The sequence below is a fragment of the Phocoena phocoena genome, chromosome 10 (assembly GCF_963924675.1).
Source record: "Phocoena phocoena chromosome 10, mPhoPho1.1, whole genome shotgun sequence".
NCBI lineage: Eukaryota > Metazoa > Chordata > Mammalia > Artiodactyla > Phocoenidae > Phocoena > Phocoena phocoena.
Window position 1 is genome coordinate 35985926 of NC_089228.1, and position 27269 is coordinate 36013194.

Consider the following 27269-nt stretch of genomic DNA (forward strand, 5'->3'; position numbering starts at 1 on the left):
AGACTTACAATAGCTGTTATGAGAAAGGTTCCAGTTAGACAAGAGCATTTATTTAAGAAGTGCATTTGAAAGCAAGGGTTCCCAAATCAAACACACAGAATGGGACACCTATTTTTTTTTTTTTTTTTTTGCGGTACGCGGGCCTCTCACTGTTGTGGCCTCTCCCACTGCGGAGCACAGGCTCCGGACGCGCAGGCTTAGTGGCCATGGCTCACAGGCCCAGCCGCTCCGCGGCATGTGGGATCCTCCCAGACCGGGGCACGAACCCGTGTCCCCTGCATCAGCAGGCGAACTCTCAACCACTGTGCCACCAGGGAAGCCCCTGGGACACCTATTTTAATTGGCATGCAGAAACCTCCAAAAGCCTTCAGAATTCCATAATAGCTTCATTGAGCGATTCATTGCAAAAGGCTAATGAAAAATTAAAGGCACACAGGCATGTAAAAGAAAAGACTATATGAGACTGATGCAACTCCTATTGCTCCCCTCTATCCTCCTTTACTTGAGTGCTCATTCTAGTAATCCTCTGTCTGAATTGTCTTTCCACTCTGAAGAGACTACAAGACCATAAACAAAAGTCCACCAAGTTAGTGGCCTTACAGATGTCCCCATATCTACCCTCAAAGGAGGGCCCTGATGTGGGCCCCTCCCAGTGTTGACGGCCTCCTGAAGGATTTTCTGGTAAACAGCTATTTTATTTCCTTAAGCAGCCTAGGGAAATTAAAATTAAAAGTAATGAATAACCTTGAGCAATTCTGGTAGATATTAGAGCCTGAATATGGGATCCTGGGAAAACTGATAAAGCCAGTGAAGAGTGAGAATTCTAACCAGCTTCAGCTCTCCTGAATCTCTGTCTGTAGTGCCCAGTCAAGAGGAGAATAAAACTTGTTATTGTACCTACCGTTACTGTTTCTCCTGGCTGAAAATTAACAAGATTTTTCTGAAAGGACTTTTTTTTTTTCCCCCAAGGTAGCTCTTTGGCCAGAAATTGGCCAAATTGTACGCTGATATTCAGAGCTTGGTAAGAATTTTTTTTTAGGCCTTCTCTAAGCTAAATGTACCCAGAGGGAAAGAAAAAAACAAACAAGCAAAAAAACCTTCTGAAGCCTTTGTGGAAGGATTTACTAAAACATTTCAAAGACATATAGCTCTAAATCTAGAACATAGGACTCTTTTAGATTTCCATCTTAGTTGAAGATCTTCTCCCTGTTACAAAGAAGCAAATTGAGAAAAATGTAGTTGGATGGGTGGATCAATCTATAATGTCATTTAAGTTGCAACATAATCCCCTGAGGAATTAAAAGCAACTGTCCTTACCTTACAAATCTTTGCAAAGCCAGAAATGCAGCTCCAGAAACAATTCAAAGTCCACCTGTCCTTTTTACCAACCCCCAAACCTCCCCTATTTATCTTAAAAGGCTTGTGAGTATTGTAAAAATTCTGGCCTTAGAAAACAAAAGTCCTTGGAGGAATTTGCATTTTTTCCCTGTGCCTTTGAGATGTAAATATTCTTACTTGGTCTTCTCCAGAATTCTTATCTAGGTCATCTCTTTGAAAGGCAAACTTTAGAGAGACCATTCTTATCCGAAGGAAAACAAAAGGGGGAAAGGTTGTTTGGAACTTAGACAAGTAAAGGTCTTAAGTGTCTTCTCCACAAATATTAGTAAAAAGTTTTAGCCATCTGAGCAGGTAACCTTAACTTATTCCATCTGCCAAAACCATTTGGATCCAGCTTATTCTACAACTAGTTAATTTTGTACCGAATTCATGGCTAAAATTTTAGAACAAAAGCTATGAGCTCTTGGGACTTCCCTGGTGGCGCAGTGGTTAAGAATCTGCCTGCCAATGCAGGGGACACAGGTTCAAGCCCTGCTCTGGGAAGATCCCACAGACCGCGGAGCAACTAAGCCTGTGCACCACAACTACTGAGCCCGTGCTCTAGAGCCTGCGAGCCACAACTACTGAGCTCACATGTCACAACTACTGAAGCCTGCGCGCCTAGAGCCCATGCTCCGCAACGAGAAAAGCCACCGCAGTGAGAAACCCACGCACCACAACAAAGAGTAGCCCCCGCTCACCGAGAAAGCACACACAGCAACGAAGACCCAATGCAACCAAAAACAAACAAAAAAAGCTATGAGTTCTCTGTTTGCATCAGTCTGTATGTTTATATGTGTCTACGTACATATGTTGTAGATGTGTGGTATTTTTCTACCTTAAGGAGGTATTGCCAAAATTAATTTGTAAAAAAAATTCTATTTAATTGGCTTAAAGAAACTTAAGCACATTGAAGAAAAATGCACAACCTGGACCTTCGTTGCAGGCTTTCTCTAGTTGCGGCGAGCAGGGCCTACTCTTTGTTGTGGAGCGAGGGCTTCTCATTGTGGTGGCTTCTCTTGTTGAGGAGCATGGGCTCTAGGCACGCAGCCTTCAGTAGTTGTGGCATGCAGGCTCCGTAGTTGTGGCTTGCCGGCTTAAGTTGCCCCATGGCATCTGGGATCTTCTCAGACTAGTGATCGAACCCGTGTCCCCTGCATTGGCAGGCGGATTCTTAACCACTGCGCCAGCAGGGGAGTGCTTTGGTTTAAGATTTATTTGAGGAATCTTATTGAGGACCATAGCCTGGGAGACAGCCTCTCAGCTCTGAGGAACTGTTCTGAAGAGGTAAGGGAGGAGCCAGGATATATTGACATATTCTGCTGGAAAAAAGACATGTAGTCGAACTGATCTCTGGTGGCCTCGGCCAGCAGCGGCTTGAAGCAGGGTCTTTGTTCCCCAGCCAGAGATTGAAGTCAGGCCACGGCAGTGAAAGAGCTGAATCCTAGCCACTAGACCATGAGGGCCAGTGGCCAGTGACAAGGCCCTGGCCCACTGGCTTTGTAGAAATGAATTTCCACAAGGAGATGGAAAGTAGTGAAACAAGTAGTGTTTATTAGGAGGAAAAAGAGCACATGTGAATAGACACACATGGGCAGGCTCAGAGAGGGAGAGTCGTGCCCCCATGGTAGTTTGAGGCATTTCTTCCGGGTTTCCTCTGGTCAATCATCTTGCTTTGCCCCACTCTGAGTCCATATTTGGTTTATCTCAGGATCCTCCCCTGTGTGCGTTCGCATCTCTTAGCCAAGATGGAGTCTAGTGAAGAGGCCTATGGGTAGGTTGACATCGTAACAGGGAAGAGAAAATCCTGACTCCATGTTGCATCTGTTTCTTTTACTTTAACCTTTGCTTTTTGTTACTTTACTTCCTCACCTCTTCCCCTTCTCTGTTCTATAAAAGAACCTGGCATCCAGACCCAGATAAGACGGTTTTTTTGGGTACACTTGTCTGCCATCTTCTCAGTCCTCCAGCTTTCCGAATAAAGTCACTATTCCTTGCCTCAGCACCTCATCTCCCAATTTATTGGCCTGTTGTCCGGTGAACAGAGCAAGCTTGGACTCAGTAACAACATCATCTACTATGGGGCGGTGCCCCCTCCCTTTTTTTTTTTTTTTTTTGCGGTACACAGGCCTCTTACTGTTGTGGCCTCTCCTGTTGCGGAGCACAGGCTCCGGATGTGCAGGCTCAGCGGCCATGGCTCACGGGCCTAGCCACTCTGCGGCATGTGGGATCTTCCCAGACCAGGGCATAAACCCGTGTCGCCTGCATCGGCAGGCGGACTCTCAACCACTGCGCCACCAGGGAAGCCCCCCGTCCCTTTTTAATCCCTGAGAGCCTTTCTGCGCATTTGTAGTCAGGGAGGTCTCCTTGACCTTGAGAATGAGAAATATGTGGACTTTTTTTTTTTTATTTTGGCTGCGCTGGGTCTTAGTTGTGGTGCAGGATCTTTGTTGAGTTCTGAGGGATCTTTAGTTGTGGCACGTGGACTCTTAGTTGTGGCATGCAGGCTTCTTAGTTGCAGCATGCGGACTTCTTAGTTGCCGCATGTGAACTCTCAGTAGCGGCATGTATGCGGGATCTAGTTCCCGGACCAGGGATTGAACCCAGGCCCCCGGCATTGGGAGTGCAGAGTCTTACCCACTGGACCACCAGGGAAGTCCCTCTTTATCTTTTATCTGGGCAAGACTCACTCTTCTCTGGCCCTGCCATTACTGTTTTGTTTTGTTTTTTAATTTTTGTTGGAGTATAGTTGATTTACAATGTTGTGTTAGTTTCAGGTGCACAGCAAAGAGCAAAATGAATCAGTTATACATATACATATATGAACTTTTTTTTTTTTACATTCTTTTCCCGTATAGGCCATTACAGAGGATTGAGTAGAGTTCTCTGTGCTATACAGCAGATTCTTATTAATTATCTGTTTTATATATAGTAGGTGTGTATATGTCAGTCCCAATCTCTAAATTTATCCCTCCCCTCCCCCCCTTATCCCCTGGTAACCATAAGTTTGTTTTCTACATCCATGACTCTACTTCTGTTTTGTAAGTAAGTTCATTTATACCCTTTTTTTTTAGATTCCACATATAAGCAATATCATATGATATTTGTCTTTCTGTGTCTGACTTACTTCACTCAGCATGACAATCTCTAGGTCACTAGAGGCAAAGTCCAGCTATTTACCCTGTTCCTGTTGTTATTTCTATCTGGAAGTGTAAACAGGAGGCTGGCTGTAAATGTCTAACCTGGAGCCCATCTATCTCCTGCCTCAGAACATCAAAAGATTATTGCTAATCACAAGGAACAGACGCCTCAGGTCAATGATTGGAGTGCTTTCCTACGTATGGGAAGGTGCAAGAATCTGGGTTCATAGAAATTATGTCTTAGAAATGCACCTTAACTATCTAATGCCAATATCCAAAGTGCAGAATGCCTCCTGTTTTTCATCCTGAATTACCCTCAGGGAGCACTGTGGGCTGCTGTAGCTAACGGCTGCATCCTTGTAGAACTGGGATGGTGGGCAACATTGTTCACTGGAATGGCAGGCAAAATTCCCTGTCCACAAGCACTTATATGAATTAAGGATTCCTAAAACTCTCAGAAATATAAAAACTAACCCAAATGTTTTTCAAGTTCATGTGATCTGAGGTAATCTTTGGTAAATAAAAGCTAGTTTAAGTTTGTTGGTTTAATTAAAATAGGTATGTCTTCAGAGTTATCATTAAAAATAATGCAGACATACAACTTTTCTTTCTTTTTTTTTTTTTTTGCAGTACGCGGGCCTCCCACCGCTGTGGCCTCTCCCGCCGCGGAGCACAGGCTCGGGACACGCAGGCTCAGCGGCCATGGCCCACGGGCCCAGCCACTCCGCGGCACGTGGGATCCTCCCGAACCGGGGCACGAACCCGCGTCCCCCCAATCGGCAGGCGGACTCCCAACCACTGCGCCACCAGGGAAGCCCAAGACATACAACTTTTATTCCACCCGAGTACACTAGCTAAATAAGTTCATGTTGTTTCTGTTACCAAATTTGTTAGCAAGAAAAACAACTTGGTATGATGAAATTTTCATGTTAAAAACAAGTGAATTGGGACTTCCCTGGTGGTCCAGTGGTTAAGAATCTGTCTTGCAATGCAGGGGATGCTGGTTCGATCCCTGGTTGGAGAACTAAGATCCCACATGCCACGGGGCAACTAAGCCCACGTGCTGCAACTACAGAGCCTGTGTGCTCTGGAGCCTGTGCGCCACAAGTAGAGAGAAGCCTGCACCCCACAATGAAAGATCCCGTTTGCCGCAACTAAGATCCAACACAGCCAAAAATAAATAGTTTTTTTTTAAAAAAAGAACAAGTGAATTAAATAGACGTAAATGGAATAGGAGTCTTTAGGTAGGGCTTCCCTGGTGGCGCAGTGGTTGAGAGTCCGCCTGCTGATGCAGGGGACACGGGTTCGTGCCCCGGTCTGTGAAGATCCCACATGCCGCCGAGTGGCTGGGCCTGTGAGCCATGGCCGCTGAGCCTGCGCGTATGGAGCCTGTGCTCCGCAACGGGAGAGGCCACAACAGTGAGAGGCCCGCGTATCACACACACACAAAAAAGAGTCTTTAGGTAAAACACTTCAGCAATTATTTTATTTTATGGCATGTCTACTTAAATAGTTTCCATTATTTAACTTAAATAAGTTAAAGTTAATAATGGACATTTATTAAATATTTAGATCATTTTCAAATAAAATAAAATACTGAAACATTAATCACTGAACATAAGTTAATCCACTTTTGGTTTCCTTATACAAAAAAAAAAAAAAGACCCTAAATATATTTAGGTCTATTAGTAAAAATCTTTTCTGCTACATTGGAAAATTTACTATGAGGAAGATGTACTCCTAGAAATTATGGAATGTATTTATCTCTGCCAATCCATAGAATGCTAGTGTAAGAGACTGTCCACGATTACTCACTTCTTAGTTTTCGCTAGAAATTAAGGATTCTAAGGGTTAAGAATTCTAATTAAGATATGTAATTGAAACTACTTAGAAATAATAAGGGTGAAAGGAAACAACTGTGTATGAAAAGTAGGTAAAGAAAGTAGATGGATTTCCCTGGTGGTGCAGTGGTTAAGAATCCACCTGCCACTGCAGGGGACACAGGTTTGATCCCTGGTCTGGTAAGATCCCACATGCCGCAGAGCAACTAAGCCCATGTGCCACAGCTACTGAGCCTGCGCTCTAGACCCTGTGAGCCACAGCGACTGAGCCCGTGTGCCACAAGTACTGAAGCCCACGCACCTAGAGCCCATGCTCCGCAACAAGAGAAGCTACTGCAATGAGAAGCCCCTGCTTGCCATAACTAGAGAAAGCCCGCATAGCAACAAAGACCCAATGCAGTCAAAAATAAATAAATAAAAGTAAATTTATATTTTAAAAACCCCAATAGTATGCTCTATATTATGCATTCTCAACTCCACCCCCCCCAAACCGGGCAAAAATTGGTTCTTGGATATAGGCCAAGAAACCTTACATTTCAATGGGATGGATTTCATGACCTTAAGAAAGACATTCTGGGGTTGTAGGAATACAACCCCCCCACCCCCGCCCCATTGGATTTATAATTTTAAGCTTTTTAGGTAATGTCCTAGGAAAGGGAGGTGTTGGCTGGATCAAACGATAAATCTTTTGGCAGTTTTGAGCTTTAACAGGCAGGCCATTTAAGGTGGGCAGGTTCTCCGGGGACACCGCCTTAAGCTGTTAAAAACCATGCCAAAATTTGGTCAAGTCACTTAGTGCAGGGGTTTGAATGGAGTCCTTCTGAGAGTTTTTGCAGTTCTCAATATGCAAGCTGAATTGTTTAGGGGTGAAGTGCACTGCTATCTTCAATTTGTCTTGCAATGCATGAAAAATAAGATGGATTGCTGCATGCATACATTAACCACCATATGATAAAGTAAATATAACAAATGTTACTTGTAGAATCTAGTCTGTCCCCAGTCCCCCATTAGAATGTGAGCTCCCGGAGGGCAGGGACTTTTTCGGCCAGGCACAGGGTAAGCAGCCAGTAAGTATTTGGGAAGCGAATACGTGCAAAGCACTAAGAACAACTAAGCACTCAGTAAGTGGAAGCGTTCAAGAGTCTATTGTTGCGGGAAACCCGCAAGTTCCGGCCTTGGAAGTGAGGCCGAGGGTGCGCGCGCAGGCCCGGCGTGGTCGCTCTGGCCGCCTGTCGCCTCGGCTCTGTGGTGGGTCCTCCGGGCCACGGAGCATGCGCAGGGCAGCGACTGTGGGGATCGCTATGGCAGCGGCGTCGCGCTGGGTCGGGCCTCTGCGCTGGCTCCCTGGCAGGGCCGCCTCAGCCGCCGCCGGCACCACTTCCTCTCTGGAATGAGCGGGGTCTGCCGCTGCCGCCGCATCCCGACTGTGGGCCCGCTCCGGGATCATGCCCCTGACTGCCTACTGCTACCTGCGTGTCGTGGGCAGGGGCAGCTACGGGGAGGTGACGCTCGTGAGGCACCGACGGGACGGCAGGCAGGTCGGCGGAGCTGGGGCCCGGCAGAGGATGGGAGCAGGCAGGGATTCGCCGAGGGCGCCGTCCAAGGGCTGGGCCCAGATATTCTGAAGGGGACGCGCCTCAGATGGCACTTCTTCTGGGAAATTGTCCCAGACCATCAAGACTAGGCCAGGCCTTCCTGTCATATGCGCCCCGAACTCCCTGGCATTCTCTTTGTAGTCGTAATTGGTGTGCTTAATCTGCACACTTTCCCCCAACTCTCGATAGTTCCATGAGAGCGTACACTCCCAGGACCTAACGGCGGCGCCTGGCAAGTATTCCTCCTTCAGTGAAGGGCCCCATACCCCGTCTGACCTGGAGACCTCTGGACTCGCTCAAAACTCAGCTCGTCACCTTCCCTCCAAACCTCCTCTCACGGTCCGCATTTCAGGGAGTAGCACCACCAACCAGCCAGTTGCCCAAGCTGGACACCTGGGAGTCGTTCTAGGCTCCCCCCCTTACCTTCCCCCACTCCCACCCCCTTATTCGTCTGTCCACTAAGCCAACTGGCCTCTTCTTCATCTCCATGGGTACCTCCCCCATCCAGGACATCACTGTCTCTAGCCAAGCTGTGGCCATGGCCTCCCGCTTGTCCTCCCTGCCACATGACTTGCCCTTCTCCAGTTCATCACTTTCATTGCAGTCTCAGTGATCTTTCTAAAACGTGCCTCTAATGTTGCGCTTTATCCCATTAGCCTCAGGATAATGAACCATTTCGTAAATACGGTTTATAAACCATATAATGTACAAACTGGGACAATTTGGAAACTGAAAGGAGACACTATTTATAATTACATCAGGACAATGGGACTGCCGCAGACAAACTGAGAGGAGATGGCCCCATAAGTATAAGGTCCTCTCGCCTCTTCTGCCTTGTCTCAGGTGCTGGTCACTGTCTGGAACACAAGCTCAGACATAAGAGATTTATTCAGTGGTCAATGGGGAGGGGGGATTTTTTTGAGCTGAGGATGGGGTACTAGCTGTAATAATAACCCCTCACATTTCAGCAGTAGTTTGTTTACATTTTACAAAGCACATTTATGCTTTGTTACAAAACACATTTATGATTGTGTTTGTTGAATAATGAATTGTTTGGTGTGTCGGTTGAGGGCAATGTATTAGGTGTTGGAGGACGTTGTTTTGTTTTTTTTGAAGTGAGAATAATTTTGGATGTTGAGGATAGGTGATGTTTAGCCTTATTGGGCCTTGGATCCCTTTGAGTATGTAATGGAATCCACAGACCCATTCTGTCTGCAGATGTACATTCAAGTCATATTGTATGCACCTTTGTAGGGGGAGCTTAGGGGTTAAAGAATCTCTACCACAGATTTTTTGGTTAATTCAGTGGTATGTTAACATTGACTCATTTTTAGCCATTAATGAAATTGTAAAATGCAGATGGAAAGTATAATTTTTTTGTGACCCCCTACCCTGCTATAAATCTAACTTGTAAAAAGTATCATTAGTGGTAACAAGTCTTTTTCCCAGTTTTGTGCTTTGTGAATAACAAAATGAATAGGTTATGTGGCAGTCTCCAGAAGGTTGGTTTTGAGGACACTCAGGATAATCCTTAAATACTTTTGAATCTATAATACTGTATGTTTGTTTGCATATTGTAAAAACATGTGTTTTTTTTGTAGTATGTCATCAAAAAACTGAACCTCCGAAATGCCTCCAGCCGAGAGCGGCAAGCTGCTGAACAGGAAGCTCAGCTCTTGTCTCAGTTGAAGCATCCCAATATTGTCACCTACAAGGAGTCGTGGGAGGGAGGGGATGGTCTGCTGTACATCGTCATGGGCTTCTGCGAAGGAGGTGATCTGTACCGAAAGCTCAAAGAGCAGAAGGGGAGGCTTCTGTCCGAGAGTCAGGTGGTGGAATGGTTTGTTCAGATCGCTATGGCTCTGCAGGTACTGTCAGGACTCATAGCATCCCACTTGCTCCAAGGTGACAGAGAGATGCTTGGTGGATTTTAGGAAAATGCTTCCCCAAATGCTTAATGAAAAAAAAAATTCTTTTAAAAATCCATTTATGAAGTGGACCTAGTTCCTCTTGCTGTAGCACTGAAGTGTTTCTGAATGAGTGATATCTGTATTGAAGCAGACATGGATTTTGTCTGATTGCTGGGAAAGACAATTCTCTATTCATTTAATATTTATAGCAAAATCCATTTTAAGGGCCCTGAATTGACAAAGAGCAAAGAATGACCATGTTTGTTATCAGTTGGTCAGCTGCATCATACTGAAAGGTGGTTGGGCTAATTCATCTGCCTAAACTGTGGGGCTTTGGGCTTTAACCCTGCTGTGGCAGAGTGAGTAGAAATGTGAAACATGTTTGTGTTTTAATATACACATATTCAAAAGTGAGACTGTTTATGGAATATCACTCTGATATTAGAGAATGTATCTTAGGATTTAAACAATAAAAGTGATATTGTTATAGTTGAAAATATTATTAAGCTGAAGATTTCATAAGTCTGAGAGGAATGTGCATCTGACCTTGTATAAGTTGTCTTTCTACCTTCAGTGAAAGTTTGTAAGCACATTTTTTAACTGGGTCCATATAATTCTAGACGGTATGATTGTCAAGTCACCAGGGAACAATTGTGAAGGAAGCTGGGAAAATTAATGCATGGAACTTAATTTCTTACTTTGGAAAGTTGTAAATTAGACTTTTTATTTAGAGATTATAAAACAATAGTGGGGTTTTTTTGTTTTTTTTTTTAACAATAGTGTTTTGATGTGTAGGTAAGGCTCATCTAAGAGTATAAGGCTCTTTAACTTATACAGTTGTTGATGGTATATAAGAAGTCAGGTATAAATAAGTCAGGTATTAAATATTTATATTTAATAAAATTTTATTTTTCTTCAGTATTTACATGAAAAACACATCCTTCACCGAGATCTAAAAACTCAAAATGTCTTCCTAACAAGAAAAAACATCATCAAAGTGGGTGACCTAGGAATTGCCCGAGTGCTTGAGAAACACTGTGACATGGCTAGCACCCTCATTGGCACACCCTACTACATGAGCCCTGAATTGTTCTCAAACAAACCCTACAACTATAAGGTAGGATTCGGCTGTGTTTGCCAGCTCACCTTGTCTCTACAGCAGTATAATTTTAGAACCCATCAGAATAGTAAGTTAGAAGAATTCTCTGTGAATTGGTTTAAGGAAAATGTTTTTTTTTTTAAGAGGAAAACTGTAAATAAGGCATTCTGACATTTAACCATTTACTATTTTTTTTTCCTAGTCTGATGTTTGGGCTCTGGGATGCTGTGTTTATGAAATGGCCACCCTGAAGCATGCTTTCAATGCAAAAGACATGAATTCTTTAGTTTATCGGATTATTGAAGGAAAGGTAAAGAATATTCTGGAATTAATTGTTTTTAATATTTGGAGCAAGGTTACTTTAGTGCAGTTTTGAAAGTAGCTACTGAGAAAAGGGAGTAATCATATTGGGTGGATAGTTAAGAATGGTGGGTCCTGTCTGTGGGGAGGGTTGAACTGGAAGAGAAGGGATTGATCGTTTCTTAATATTAATTTATAAGGGTGGCTTAATGGCTCTGAAGAATTGGCTTCTTGAAAACCAGTATCTTATAGACACAGGATGTGCAGGTGCCCTGAGGCTACTGGTAGCTTCACCTAAGCGGTTAAATGAGCCCTGTTTAAAAGGAGTCTACTCTGTTTGGACTTCCCTGGTGGCTCAGTGGTTAAGAATCCGCCTGTCAATGCAAGGGACACGGGTTCGAGCCCTGGTCTGGGAAGATCCCACATGCCACGGAGCAACTAAGCCCGTGCGCCACAACTACTGAGCCTGTGCTCTAGAGCCCGCGAGCCACAGCTACTGAGGCCCGCGCACCTAGAGCCCATGCTCTGCAACAAGAGAAGCCACAACAATGAGAAGCCCGCGCACCACAATGAAGAGTAGCCCCCCGCTCACTGCAACTAGAGAAGGCTCACGTGCAGCAACGAAGACCCAACACAGCCAAAAATAAATAAATAAAGATTTATTTAAAAAAAAAGAGTCTACTCTGTTTGAACTTCTTACTCCTTTGATAATCATCACAATCACTAGTAACCAGTTAAAAATTGCAGAAAGCATTATGTATGATAGATGCTAGAGTGACCAACTTTATGTGTCAATTTTATGAGGCTAGTCGCCCCCTGCAGTGTCAGGCATCCTCACACCGTTAAGTTTTAAGGCTGTAAATCACCTACTGATTTTAACATTATACCAAGACTCATTTATTTTTTTAATTTGAAAAAAACACAGAAAAAGTAAAATTTGCTCATAATTCCACTTCTTAAAGAATCAAACAAGAAAGAGGTGAAATTCCCCTGTTTCCATCCATTTCCATCCCTTGGAGATAACCATTGGTAATGATTTGGCGCATAGCCTTCCTGACTTTTCCTGTCTTTATAACTCTGGGTGTGTATGTTAAAAAAGTAACTGAAATGGAATCAGGCTATACACACTGGTACACAACGTGCTTTTTTGACTTAATAAATGAGGGACATCTTTCCAGGTCAGTACCTGTAAGTCTTGTATTTTTTTAAAGGCTGCCTGGTATTTTATTAGAAGGGTATACCATACTCTATTCCACAAGTACCCTATGAATGGCCATTTACATTGTTTCCAGTTGTTCACTATTATAAGAACAATACTGCAGTGAATATTCTGGTACATAAATCTTTAGGAACTCATGCTCTTATTTATGAAGGAGAGGGTCCTCAAATGGGACTGCTGGTTTGAAGGATATATTTTATAATTTTACAACTTGCTATTATAACCAGGATGCCAGATACGCTTCCTGTAGACTAATATGCTGGTTATTTTCTGCTGTGGATAATGATTTAAAAAATATATCTTGGGAAACCTCTACCTTCTTTTACTTTTCACAAGACTGTTAGTCATACTTATGGTATTATTTCTCTTTGTAGCTGCCACCAATGCCGAAAGATTACAGCCCAGAGCTGGCAGAAATAATAAGAACCATGCTGAGCAAAAGGCCTGAAGAAAGACCTTCTGTGAGGAGCATCCTAAGGCAGCCTTACATAAAGCGCCAAATATCCTTGTTTTTGGAGGCCACGAAGGCGTAAGATATTTCCCTTGCAAATAGGTCAGCTAAATAGATGGAATAAAAGAGGGTGGCTTTTATAATTTTCATGTATGAGAGTTTATGGTGAGTTTTTTAAAAACATGAAGTAGAATTGCATGATTAGAACAAATGTTGAGATTTGCTTAATTGCTAAAATCAAAAATCTAGAGAACCATTGGAGTAATCACTTTCACATTCCTCTGAGAGTTCCAAGACATATTGAGTACGATCCTTTTAAAAGGATGTATGTTTTATTTATTTATTTTTTTTTTTTTGCGGTACGCGGGCCTCTCACTGTTGTGGCCTCTCCCGTTGCGGAGCACAGGCTCCGGATGCACAGGGTTAGCAGCCGTGGCTCACGGGCCTAGCCACCCCACAGCATGTGGGATCTTCCCGGACCGGGGCACGAACCCGTGTCCCCTGCATCAGCAGGCGGACTCTCAACCACTGCGCCACCAGGGAAGCCCAAGGATGTAGGTTTTAGAAATCATATTAAAATGAGAGATCATCTAAGAAGCCTATTATTACATTATGTACTATGTAAGATAATAGTCACATTTAAAAAATAAAGAGGTTCCCTCTTTACTCATATAACTTCTCAAGGGGATAGAATTCCTTCTTTGACTTTCAGGTCCTACCTTCATAAATAGCTGTTCTAGGATCTGAGACTTAGAGCTGGACAAGACCTTCACAGTCCTTGTCTTTTGACATGTTAAATTTGGGAGGCAATGCTAGAGAGGCCCTGGGGGATAAAGAAGGGTCATATTTTTGTTTACATTGCCTATAATTTCCTACCTACAGACCTTTGGCTTTCTGCAGCTCTGGTCTTCATGCTCCCCTTGAATTCTCCAGAGGTTTAGCTGCATTGGAAAATGTCACACTTAAACAGTTGGGGATATTATTCCTGTATACATTTATTCTGCAAGTCAAGGCCAAGTATACCAATCATTTTTACTTTCAAATTTGGCAGAGCAGTTGTGGTATTATTACAAATGTGAAACTTGAAGATGAAAATTATCCTGGCACTTCTAATTGTGAGGCAAGTTTTCATAGGTTTTAAATTTTAGAATAATATTGTATTTACAGAAGAGTTGCAGAGATAGAACAGAGTTTCTGTATAACCCTCACACAGTTTCTCCTATCAGCATCTTATGTTACCATGGTACATTTGTCAGAACTAAGAAAACAACATCAGTAGCTTATGTTGACTAAATCCAGACTTCACTTGGCTTACACCAGTTTTTCTACTAGTGTCCTTTTTCTGCTTCAGGATCCAGTCCAGCATACCATATTACTCCTCATTTCTCCTTAGTCAACTTGGGTCTCTGACATTTTCTCACTTTCTTTGTTTTTCATGACCTTGATTGTTTTTGGAGATTACTGGTCAAATGTTTTGTAGAACACCCACTGGTTTTTAGAAGACTCCTATCTATAAAAGGAGCAGTTCTATGGGAATTCCCTGGCAGTCCAGTGGTTAGGACTCCACGCTTTCACTGCAGGGGGCCCGGGTTCAATCCCTGGTCAGGGAACTAAGATCCCACAAGCCACATGGCACAGCCAAAAAAGAAAAAAAAAAAAGAAAAGAAAAGAAAGAAATAAAACAAGCCGTTCTAAGAGGGAGTGTAACATGTATGCACATTTCCTCATATACATAGAAACCTTTAACCTTCACTGTATTGATAATAACTTTTTCTTCTTTTCTTCCTCATAAAGAAAAAACTCCAAAAATAATATTAAAAATGATGACTCTAAATCCAAGCCTGTGGCTACAGTGGTTTCTGGAAAGGCTGAATTAAGTCATGAAGCCGTTCCTCCTCAACCACACTCTTCTGAGGGCTCCAAGACATATGTAATGGTACGTCTCATTCTAAAGGATATGTATTCTAGAAACTGTATTAAAATGATAGGTTACCTAAGCTAGTTATTCTATGTGAAATGACTAAGCTTCATTAGATTTCTGTTGTGTAAGTAGTTTTGTATTGTAAAGAAGGAATACTGGTGAAGTATTCAAAGTGCCTATTAAAATGTTCATGAAGTCAGTGCTGTAATAACTTTAAGAAGTTTTTTTAATTGAGGTGGAATTTATATAACATAAAGTTAACCATTTTAAAGTGAACAATTAATTGCATTTAGTATATTCACAGCATTGTGCGACCGTCACCTCTATCTCATTCCAAAACATTTTCAGCACCCCAAAAGGAAACCTCATCCCATTAGGTTGTCACTCCTCCTCCATCCAGCCCCTGTAAAACACCAGTGTTCTCTGTATGTATGGGTTTGCCTATTCTGAATATTTGATATAAATGGAATCATACAATATGTAACCTTTTGTGTCTGGCTTCTTTCACTTAGCATGTTTTTGAGGTTCATCCAGGTAGCATATATCAATACTTCATTTATTTTTATGTCTAAATAATACTCCAATACAGTTTGTTTATCCATTCATTCATTGGTAGCTATTGGGTTGTTTTCACCTTTTGGCTTTTGCTATGAACATTTATGTACAATGTTTGAGTATCTGTTTTCAGTTCTCTTGGGTATAATATCTAGGAGAGTAATTGCTGAGTCATATGGTAATTCTATGTTTAACTTTTTGAGGAATGACCACATTGTTTTTCCTTTGTGGTTGCACCATTTCATGTTTTTATCAGCAATCCCTGAGAATTCCAGTTTCTCTACAACTTCACCAACTCTTGTTATTTTCTGTTTTTCTGATTCTAGCCATCCTAGTGGATGTGGAGTGGTATGTTATTGTAGTTCTGATTTGCATTTGACTAATGACATAGAACTTGTTGGCCATTTGAATGCCTTCTTTGGAGAAATATCTATTAAGCCTGTTGCCCATTTTTTAATTGGGTTTTTTGTTTTTTATTATTGAGTTCTAAGAGTTCTTTCTATATTATAGATACTAGACCCTCATCAGATATATGACTTACAAATATTTCCTCCCGTTCTTTAGGTTGTCCTTTCACTTTCTTGATAATGTCCTTTTATGCACAAATGTTTTTAATTTTGATGAAGTCTAATTTATTTGTTTTTTACTTTTGTTGCCCATGCTCATATCTAAGAATCCCTTGCCAAATCCAAGGTCATGAAAATGTATGCCTATGTTTTCTCCTAGGATTTTTATAGTTTTAGCTCTTATATTTAGGTTATTGATCCATTAAAAATATTTTATTATGGTAAAATATAAGTAATATAAAATTTTGTACCATTTTTTAATTAATTATTTTCATTTTGTACCTTTTTTTTTTTTTGTACCATTTTTAAGCATACAATTCCATGGCCTTAATTACATTCACAGTGTTGTGCAGCCATCACCATATCTTCCAAAACCTTTTCATCATTCCAAACAGAAACTCTGTACCCATTAAGGTCTAACTCCCCATTGCCTCTACTCCCAGACCCTGGTAACCTCTGATCTACTTTCTCTGAATTTGCCTGTTCTAGATACCTCATATAAATGGAATCATATAACATTTGTTCTTTTGTGTCTAGCTTATTTCACTTAGCAAGTTTTCAAACATTATCCATATTGTAGCATGTAGCAGAATTTCATTCCTTTCTATGGCTTTATAATATTCCGCTGTATGTATATACCACATTTTGTTTATCCATTCATCTGCTGATGGACATTTGGGTTGTTTCCATCTTCTGGCCGTTGTGAATAATGCTGCTATAAACATTAGTGTACAAATATCTGAGTCCCTACTTTTAGTTCTTGGGACAGATACCTGGGAGTGGGATTGTTGGGTCTTATGATTATTCCATGTTTAACTTTCTGAGGAAACTGCTATTTCATTTTGAGTTGTTTTTTTTTTTTTTTTTTTTTTTTGCGGTATGCGGGCCTCTCACTGCTGTGGCCTCTCCCGTTGCTGAGCACAGGCTCTGGACGTGCAGGCTCAGCGGCCATGGCTCGTGGGCCTCGCCGCTCTGCGGCATGTGGGATCCTTCCGGACCGGGGTACGAACCTGTGTCCCCTGCATCAGCAGGCGGACTCCCAACCACTGCGCCACCAGGGAAGCCCCTTGAGTTAATTTTCTAATATGGTGTGAGGAGTGCTATAATAACTTGGAAGCATGTTTTCATTCAGGGTGAAGACAAATATTTGTCCCAGGAGAAACCCATAGTCATTGGCCCCTTGAAGACACCCCCACGTCTGAAAGGCCACACCTACAAACCAGACATAAGCAATACTGCAGAATCGCTAGCCACGATCAGTAGGGTGAATATTGACATCTTACCTGCAGAAAGGAGGAACTCAGTGAACAACAGCTTAGTTCAAGAGAATCAACGAAGACACTTAGATGCCTCTAATGAGCTAGAAGGTAAATGTATTATTTCTCAAGTGAAAGAGAGGCTGCAGGATAACACTAAATCCAGTGCTCAACCTGGAAACCGAATTTCCACATGGTCCATTGACTATGTCACTGGAGAAAGGAATGACCCAGTGAAGCCTCTGCAGCCCCTAAACAAAGACCAAAATTTATCAAAGGACCAGGTGAGTGACATGCACAAGGTATTGGTTTCAGAAAGAAGACTGGAAAGTGTGGTTACAAAGGTGTGGGTTGTGTTCTTTGGTTGTGCTTTTAGTTGTGGTTTTAGGAAAATCAGTTGTTCCCATATAACAGTTTAAACATGACAGAACCAAAGGATAGGACCCAAGGAATTCTTAGATCCTTTCTGTGCCCTCGTGTAGGGTACTTGCCATTTGCCATTAGTGTGTTTTTTCCTATTTCTACATCATTCTTTTGTAAGTCCTGCAAGTCAATGGACAGTTCCAACAATTAGGTAATATCACATTCCTTCTTGCTTTTAAAAGTTAGTGGATTTGTCTGATTTTTTAAGTTAAGGAATTAAAAAAACATATTTTATGTGTTGGAACCAAAGGAGAAGGAAGAAGAGAAGAAAAGGAACGGAACAAAAGGATTTTGATACTGAGAGACTATTCTGAGTAAATTTAAAGGGTATCTTCTACTTGAACATGGAAAGAAGCCTAAATTAGATGAAGCATGGTAATAGCTAAGGATTAGAAAGAAAGCCAGAACATTTGATTAACTTCACATTTTTATTTGTAAAATATTTAAAGAATATATTTAATATATATATTGACTATATTTTTATAATCTCTATATATTTAAAGTTTATATATTACATACATTTTCATATTTAACACTTTTATATAAATATATATAACTTTTATATGTCTATAGTCAAATGTTTTTATTTATTTTATTTATGGCTGTTTGGGTCTTTGTTGCTGCGTGTGGGCTTTCTCTAGTTGTAGTGAGCAGGGGCTACTCTTCATTGTGGTGCACGGGCTTCTCATTGTGGTGGCTTCTCTTGTTGCGGAGCACGGGCTCTAGGCACGCAGGTTTCAGTAGTTGTGGTACGTGGGCTCAGTAGTTGTGGCTCGTGGGCTCTAGTGCACAGGCTCAGTAGTTGTGGCGCACGGGCTTAGTTGCTCCACGGCGTGTGGGATCTTCCCAGACCAGGGCTTGAACCCGTGTCCCCTGCATTGGCAGGCAGATTCTTAACCACTGTGCCACCAGGGAAGTCCCTCAAGTGTTTTTAATAAGGTTTTGTTTTTATAGAAAAGTATAAGTATGATGCTCTTTTCATTTAAACTCATTGAATTGAAACCAAAATTTAGTCTTAAGCATTCTCTGGACACTGGAATCCTTAGTACTTTATAGATAAAATTATATATGTCCTGCTTGTTCTACTTGACTGTCAAATTATATTCAAGTTTGCTTCTTTTATTTTTTTCCATAACTATTTAAAAAAATTTTAAAGTGCCAATTCAGTGGTTTTTAGTATATTTATATAATTGTACATTCACTGCTATTATCTGTTTCTAGAACATTTCCATCACCTCAAAAAGAAACCCCATACTCAATACTAGTCACTCTCCATTCCTCCTTGTCTCTAGCCCTTGGCAACCATTGTCTGTATGCATTTGCCTATTCTCAATATTTCATATAAATGGAATCATACAGATATGGCCTTTTGTATCTGGCTTCTTTTATTTAGCATAATGCTTTCAAGGTTATATCCATGTTGTAGCCTGTACCAGTATTTCATTTCTTTTTATTGCCAAATAAATTCTACCGTATGTATATTTCATATTTTATTTATCTATTCATCAGTTGATGAACATTTGAGTTGTTTTCACTTTTCACTGTGGATAAAGTTGCTTTGAACATTCATGTACAAGTTTTTGTGTGGACATATGTTTTCAGTTCTCTTGGGTATATACCTAGGAGTGGAATTGCTGGATCATATGGTGACTCTATGTTTAACTTTTTTTTTTTTTTGCGGTATGCAGGCCTCTCACTGTTGTGGCCTCTCCCATTGCAGAGCACAGGCTCTGGATGCGCAGGCTCAGCAGCCATGGCTCACTGGCCCAGCCGCTCCACGGCATGTGGGATGTTCCCAGACCAGGGCACGAACCCGTGTCCCCTGCATCGGCAGGCGGACTCTCAACCACTGTGCCACCAGGGAAGCCCTATGTTTAACATTCTGAGGAACTGCAGAACTGTTTTCCAAAGCAACTATATCATTTTACTTCCCATCAGCAATGTATGAGAGTTGTAATTTCTCCACATCCTCACCAACACTTATTTTCTGTGTTTTTTGTTTTGTTTTGTTTTGTTTTTGATTCTAGCCATCCTGGAAGTGGTATCTTATTGTGGCTTTGATTTGCACCTCCCTAATGACTAATGTTGTTGAGCATCTTTTCATGGCTTATTGGCCATTTTTATACCTACTTTGGAGAAATATCTATTCAAATCCTTTGCCCATTTTTAAATTGGTTTATTTATCTTTTTATTGTTGAGTAGTAGGAGTTCTTTATCAGTTACAAATGTCAGTCCCCTATCAGATATAAGATTCAAAAATACTGTCTCCCATTCTGTGGATTGTCTTCACTTTCTTTTTAAAGTATATTTTATTTTATTTTATTTTGACTGCGCCATGCAGCATGTGGGATCTTAGTTCCCTGACCAGGGATCGAACCTGTGCCCCCTGCAGTGGAAGTGCGGAGTCTTAACCACTGGACCACCAGGGAAGTCCCATCTTCACTTTCATTTTTTTATTATTTATTTATTTTTTCTTTATTACTTTTTTGGCTGTGTTGGGTCTTAGTTGCAGCACGCGGGGCCTTCGTTGAGGCGTGCGGCATCTTTCGTTGTGGCGCGCAGTCTTCTCTCTAGTTGTGGCACATGGGCTCCAGGGTGTGTAGGCTCCAGAAAGCGTGGGCTCTGTAGTTTGCAGCATGTGGGCTCTCTCGTTGAGGCGTGCGAGCTCAGTAGTTGTGGCGCGCAGGCATAGTTGCCCCACAGCATGTGGGATCTTAGTTCCCCAACCAGGGATTGAACCTGTGTCCCCTGCTTTGGAAGGTGGATTCTTTACCACTGGACCCCCAGGGAAGTCCCCCATCTTCACTTTCTTGATGGTGTCCTTTGGAGCATAAAAGTTTTAAAATTTGATGAAATCTAGTTTTGTCTATTTTTTCTTTTGTTGCTTCTGCTTTTAGTGTCATGAAGATTTCTCCCATAATTTCTTTTAAGAGTTCATAATTTTAACTCTTACATTTAGGTCTGAGATCTATTTTGAGTTAATTTTTGTGTGTGATGTGAAGAAAGGGTTCTACTTCATTCTTTTGTATGTAGATATCCACTTGTCCCAGTACCATTTGTTAAAAGATTATTCTTTTCCCATTGAATTTTCTTGGGACCCTCATTGAAAATCAGTAGACCCTAAATATGATCATTTAATTTTATACTCTCAATTCTGTACCACTGATTTTTCTATCCATATGTCAGTAACACAATTACTGTAGGTTTATAGTAAGTGTTTTGTTTTTTTTCTTTTGGCCATGCTGCGCGGCTTACAGGATCTCAGTTCCCTGACTAGGGATTGCATCCGGGCCACAGCAGTGAAAATCCGAAATCCTAACCACTAGGCCACCAGGGAATTCACTGTAGTAAGTTTTGAAATTGGGAAGGTTAAGTCTTCCAACTTTATTCTTAATTTTCAATACTGTTTTGGCTATATGGGGTCCTTTGCATTTCCATATGAATTTTAAGATTAGCTTGTCAATTTCTGCAAAAAAGCCTGGGGTTTTGACAGGGATTTTATTGAATCTGTAGATTATTTGCAGATTATTGCTATCTCAATATGTATCTTCCAACTCATGAACATAGGATATCTTTCTATTTTCTTTAGGTCTTCTTCAGTTTCTTACAATGATGTTTTGTTGTTTTAAGTGTATAAGTCTTGCACTTCTTTTGTTAAATTCATTTCTAAGTATTTTGTTCCATTGGCTTCCCTTGTGGCGCAGTGGTTAAGAATCCGCCTACCAGTGCAGGGGACATGGGTTTGAGCCCTGGGCGGGGAAGGTCCCACATGCCGTGGAGCAACTAAGCCCGTGCACCACAGCTATGGAAGCCTGCGTGCCTAGAACCCATGCTCCACAACAAGAGAAGCCACTGCAGTGAGAAGCCTGCACACTGCAACAAAGAGTAGCCCCTAAAAAAAAAAAAAAGAGTAGCCCCTGCTCACCACAACTAGAGAAAGTGTGCACAGCAACGAAGACCCAACGCAGCCAAAAATAAAGAAATAAATTTAAGTATTTTGTTTCTTCTGATACTATTGTAAATGGAATGATTTTCATAGTGTTCATTGCTTGTGTATAGAAATACAATTAATTTTTAGATATTGTCTTTATATCCTACAGCCTTACTTAACTCATTTATTGGTTCTAATAACTTTTTAATAATGGACTCCTTAGAATTTTCTGAATACAGTATCACATCATCTGCAAATAGAGATTTTTCCTTTTCAATCTGGATTTCTTTTATTTATTTATTTTTTCTTGTCTGATTGCCCTGGCTAGAACCTCTAGTACAGTGTTGAATAGGAGTGATAAGAATGGACATCCCTGTCTTGTACCTGATCAAATATGTTTCTTACATCAGGCTTTTAGAGTAGATTTTTTTGTTTTTTTGATAGAATTTCATGTCTCGCATTTCTTTGTTGTTGTTGTTGTTATTTTGTTGTTGATAAAAGTGGAAGAACTTTTTTTAGGACCAATTGGATTTCATGGAGAAACTCCTTAAGTCATTTGTTCAGGTACTCTTATATGTATAAGCTTTATTTTGAATATTCTATACTTAATACCAGCAGAGAAACATTTATTTCACTCTTCAGAATTAAATCAGTTACTGTTTATTATCTGGGTATCCTTGCATAGCTAGCATATCACACTGTTCCTTTTTCTAAAATGTACTACATAGTGGGCTCTTGATAAAAATGTGTTGATTGGGCTTCCCTGGTGGCGCAGTGGTTGAGAGTCCACCTGCCAATGCAGGGGACACAGGTTCGTGCCCTGGTCTGGAAGATCCCACATGCTGCGGAGCGGCTGGGCCTGTGAGCCATGGCCACTGAGCCTGCGTGTCCGGAGCCTGTGCTCCGCAATGGGAGAGGCTACAACAGTGAGAGGCCCGTGTACCGCAAAAAAAAAAAAAAAAAAAAAAAAAATTAATGTAAGAAGCTATTTTATTTTCATGTTTGGTGTGCATTAGTTTCTAAAGCCAGCTATCCAAATAAAACACTAAGTCCTTGGTGATCTTCATAATTTAAAAGTTAACTTATTTTATCTTTACTACTGCTAGTAATAGCTCCTGGTTTCTGAGCATCTAATATGTGCTAGATGTGGTCTTAAGTACAATAGTGCACAATCTCCTCTAATCCTCCAGTAGTCACATGATGTGTGTGACGCATTATACCCATTTATAGATAAGGAAACAGAGGTTCAGGGAGATATGACTCCATCTGAATCCAAGCTCGTGATCTTTTCATGGTGCTTTTTAGAGGGCATCCAAATAACTAATGTTTACTTGGGAAATATGTGTATATTAAATTGGATTTCATTTAAAACATTTGTTAGTTTTCTGAATTGCAAACCTATTAAAAGTTATAAAAAGATTTTTAAAAAACTAAAGGAACATTGGTAGTTTCAGGTTAATAACAATCTGAGTAATTTAATTAAAATAATTATTTTTATTTGGGAAAAGAGAAGAAAACCCAGAATATGTAGATAATTGATGTCATCATTGTGTCTTTGCCTGTCAACACTGAAAATAAGCATTCATTTTGAAAAAGACAGCTCCTCCTTCTTTCATTTATAATTTTAGAAGTAGATATGGCAGGTTTGGCTATTTGGAAGTTCAAAAGACTGTTTCATTATTCTATTTTGTTTTTTTGTTTGTTTCATTTTATTATTTTTAAGGATCAAGTTGCTGGTGAATGTGTTATAGAAAAACAGGACAGAATCCACCCAGCTTTACAGCCACACAGCTCTGGGTCTGAACCTTTCCTGTCTCAACAGCGGCGGCAGAAGAAAAGAGAACATACTGAGCATAGTGAGGAAAAGAGACAGGTCAGCAGAGATCTCTTTGGAATAAGTTATTGTGCTGCTGCTTGGGAAACAGACTTTAGGAAACTTCATTTCTATTTAGAATGATGTGCTAAAAAGGCACATACATAATGCAAGGAACATACAAAGAAGGGTAGAAATGCTAAATATTAGTTATCAAATGTCAGTGAGTTGGAAGCAGAGTAAGGGTTTTATCTTCTCCAGCAAGGATAGACAGCTCATTTTGAGAGTTAAAGGAACAGGCCAAAAAAGGTAAATCTCTGATTCCTCTTATGTCATATTAATGAACAGTTTCTCCCTCAACTTCTGCATAAGATCGTGGCAACCCCTCATTTCTGGAAGTAACTTTCACAGGCACCGTCTCTATAAGCTTCTTAAGTGGTCATTCACTTTTGGCAGAGTTTCTTCCCCTCCGCCCCCTGCCCCCCCCCCCAAATGCAATGTTTTAAAGTTTTTGAGAGGGAATCACTGACAAATACATAGATATACCTATGGGGGACCTTTGGAGGTAGATGTATATGACACTGATAATCTTTCTCTCTTTGTTAATTATGGAAGTTCCAAGAGACTCCTCCTCGTCTTTTGCCTTCTCTTTCTACTGTTGGAAAAGTGGATGTCACATCAACACAAAAAGATGCTGAAAACCAAAGTAGAGTGGTCACTGGGTCTGTGAGCAGTTCGAGGAACAGTGAGATATCATCATCAAAGGTTTGTAGGAGTCTATGTTGGATTTTTTTAAGCTTTATTATAAAACTTTTTGGTTGTAAATTCTGCATATATTGTGAAATTTTATATTAAAACATCTTAGCCCTGCTTTTTGCCAAACACTGGAAAGCACAAATTTGTGATTCTCAACAGAAGCTTTGATTGAAATGGACAGATTCTATTGTTTCAGGGCTGGTCACTTCTAGTTAATTAAGGAGACCAAGTGGATTCTGAATGTAGGAAATGCAGAAATACCTATTTGCCCTTCCAAAGATGAGCTCTTCCTAGAAATGAGGGCTGTGATCATCCTAGCTAGGAGTTGTAAGCCTGATGTGAACTGGTTTCAAATGGACACTCCCTTAAAGACCTGTGCAGGGCCTTTCCTGTAGTGCTGGATGATATGTCATGCATTGTAGGTATTGTAAGAACAGTGAATAGGAATGGAAGTAACTGACTTTCTTTAAAAGGACCGCCCATTATCAGCAAGAGAGAGGAGGCGACTAAAGCAGTCACAGGAAGAGATCTTCCCCTCAGGTAAAGTTTTTCTCTTTCCTTCATCTATTGGAGGTTATTGGTATGGCTCATGGACATAGCATTGGTACTGATTGTGAGGTGTTAAGAATTTCCAGCATCAGTAATCCATTTGGGAAACCAATTTAGAAGAATTTTTGAAATTTCCTAGCCAAGCCTTTTAAAAAATTGGCATAGTACTGGATCTGGAACTTGTGTTATTAGAGAAAGAGGACTCTAAAAAGAGAGCAAGAGAGCTTTGAGTGACAGTAACTCCTGGGAGATTTCAGACAGGAAAGCAGTCAGGTGAGTGTTTACTTTGTTTCCATGTTCTGAGTCTGTTGGTCAGAGAAGTGCTCTCTTCTCAGGAACAGATAGAGGAAGCCAGGAGAATGGTACTGCCCTGGGCTGAGGGCTGTGATCATTCCTATTACTATTATCTAAAGAAAACATTTTCTAGCAGTTTCCATTTATTGAATGCTGACAATGTCTCAAAACATTATGCTAAGTATTTTAAGGGCATTATCTTATTTCATATTTTGCAGCGGAGGAGACTGAGGGTCAGAGGGGTTAAGTAACTTGCTCAAGGTCATAGGGCTGGTAGACCTAGACCTGAGATTTGAACTGAGGTGTCAGACACCAGAGTGATGATGAATATGCTGTCTGAGTTCCTTCTAGGCTGGCCCTTGCTGGGGTATCTTCCATAAACAGTGCAAAGCCCTCTTCTATTGAGGCCAGCCCACCATAAACAACTGCTGGGGGTTGTCACTTTTTCAGGCCCTTCACTGAGGAGAGTTTCTCTGAGTCCAGCGGGGCCAGGGAAACCACAAGAGGAAGGCCACCCTACCCCTGCTCAATGGTTGTCTTCTGACTACAGCGTTGCTCAGGTACATTACATAGTCCTAAGGTAAAAGGTAGACATGTCTACATCTGGCAAGCCTAATAACGGTAAACCTCATAAATGCCAGCTCTATTTATTCCTGGGACAGTGCTGACTTAAGTTACACTTTTCACACTTCTCTGATAAGAAAAAGAACTGGTCAATAATAATTAAAAGGATTTTGTTTCCTTCATTAAGGGAATGGACTTTTCAGGCGCTCTTGTAAACAACTGGCAGCCTAGTTAATATCTTTCTTAGGCAGTCTTTTAAACAAGACTTCCAAAGGGCTTCCACTAGGCAACACTTTGCTTATTCTGCTGTGTTAATAATATACCAAACGACCTGGCCAGATTTTAGTCTCACTTGCTGATCCTTCCTTTGTTTCCTGTTTGTGTCAAAGTACCTTACCTTTCCACCCAGGGATAATGTAGGGGCACCATTTGGTGGCTAAATGGATAATTGCAAGTTTTTAACCACGTTCACTTTTTTGTGTAATAATACCCTGGGAATAATTATTCAGTTTTCTGTATTCCAGTTTTTGACATCATTTCTAGGAGCATATAATTACTTTTTTTAAAAAAGAAACTTCCTGCCCTTGAAAGTAATGAAGATTTTTTTCCTTTAACAGTAGTGTGTGATTTAGTTGCTTCACTAATTAAAATGATGCTCTTTATTTTCAAAAGTTGTAACATTTGTGTGTAGTTATATCAGGTAATCCTTTAAAGCATTTAACAATGAGTATCATGGGTGAGCAAACTGAGGTTACTTTTTATTTAGGTGGCATTCTGTCTAGTTTAAAATGCCAACATTCCTTATGGTACCAGCCCTCTGCTTAGAAGTTCAAACACCAGAACTGTTCGTCTGCTCTCCTCTGGAAAGGAAATTTCTTCATAGCTGAGACTTTCCAGGACCTTATAAAACTTCACCTTGATGTTCCTCAGGCTTCACTTATGAACTTCATGGGTGAACTGGGACATTATTTGGTAAAGTAACTTCAATTTTTATATCCATAGTTCTCCTGTTAAATTGGACCTAGGTGCACATTGTGTCTAGGCATTGCATCTTAAGATTGTTTCATGTATTACATTCTGGTTGTGTTGTCATGTGGAATTTTGTATTTCCAAACATTAATAGGAAAGGAAACTCACCCATTGTCTCTCTGAGGATGAGTTAAGTTCTTCTACAAGTTCAACTGATAAATCAAATGGGGATGCCAAGGAAGGGTAAGTTCTTATTTTTCTATCTCCTTTCATAAGCTATTTCTGTTTGAATTAATTTTATTCTAATTTAATTTTATTTTTTTACTTTAAAAAATGTTATTGAAGTATAGTTGATTTACAATGTTGTATTAATTTCTGCTGTACAGCAAACTGACTCAGTTATACATATATTCTTTTTCATATTCTCTTCCATTATGGTTTATCACAGGATATTGAATAGAGTTCCCTGTGCTATACAGTTAAGACCTTGCTGTTTATCTGTCATATAAATAATAGTTTGCATCTGCTGATCCCACACTCCCAATACTTCCCTCCCCCACCCCCAACCCCCTTGGAAACCACAAGTCTGTTCCCATGTCTTTGAGTCTCTTTCTGTTTCACAGATATGTTTGTTTGTGTCATACTTTAGATTTCACAAATAAGTGATATCATATGGTATTTGTCTTTCTCTTTCTGACTTACTTTGCTTAGTATGATAACCTCTAGGTCCATCCATGTTG

General features: G+C 40.8%; 1 protein-coding gene across 1 annotated transcript in view; it reads left to right on the top strand.

Annotated features, from left to right (window-relative positions):
* Positions 1–7803: 7803 nt before the first annotated feature.
* NEK4 (NIMA related kinase 4) overlaps positions 7804–27269 on the top strand; it is a 40684-nt gene continuing 21218 nt past the window's right edge. Inside the window, exons 1-12 of the mRNA XM_065885294.1 lie at positions 7804–7896; positions 9555–9821; positions 10783–10980; positions 11165–11272; positions 12856–13010; positions 14727–14868; positions 17107–17514; positions 23308–23493; positions 24013–24162; positions 24627–24693; positions 25447–25556; positions 26684–26772. Coding sequence (XP_065741366.1) covers positions 7804–7896; positions 9555–9821; positions 10783–10980; positions 11165–11272; positions 12856–13010; positions 14727–14868; positions 17107–17514; positions 23308–23493; positions 24013–24162; positions 24627–24693; positions 25447–25556; positions 26684–26772 — 1973 coding nt within the window. The remainder of the gene's footprint in view (positions 7897–9554; positions 9822–10782; positions 10981–11164; positions 11273–12855; positions 13011–14726; positions 14869–17106; positions 17515–23307; positions 23494–24012; positions 24163–24626; positions 24694–25446; positions 25557–26683; positions 26773–27269) is intronic.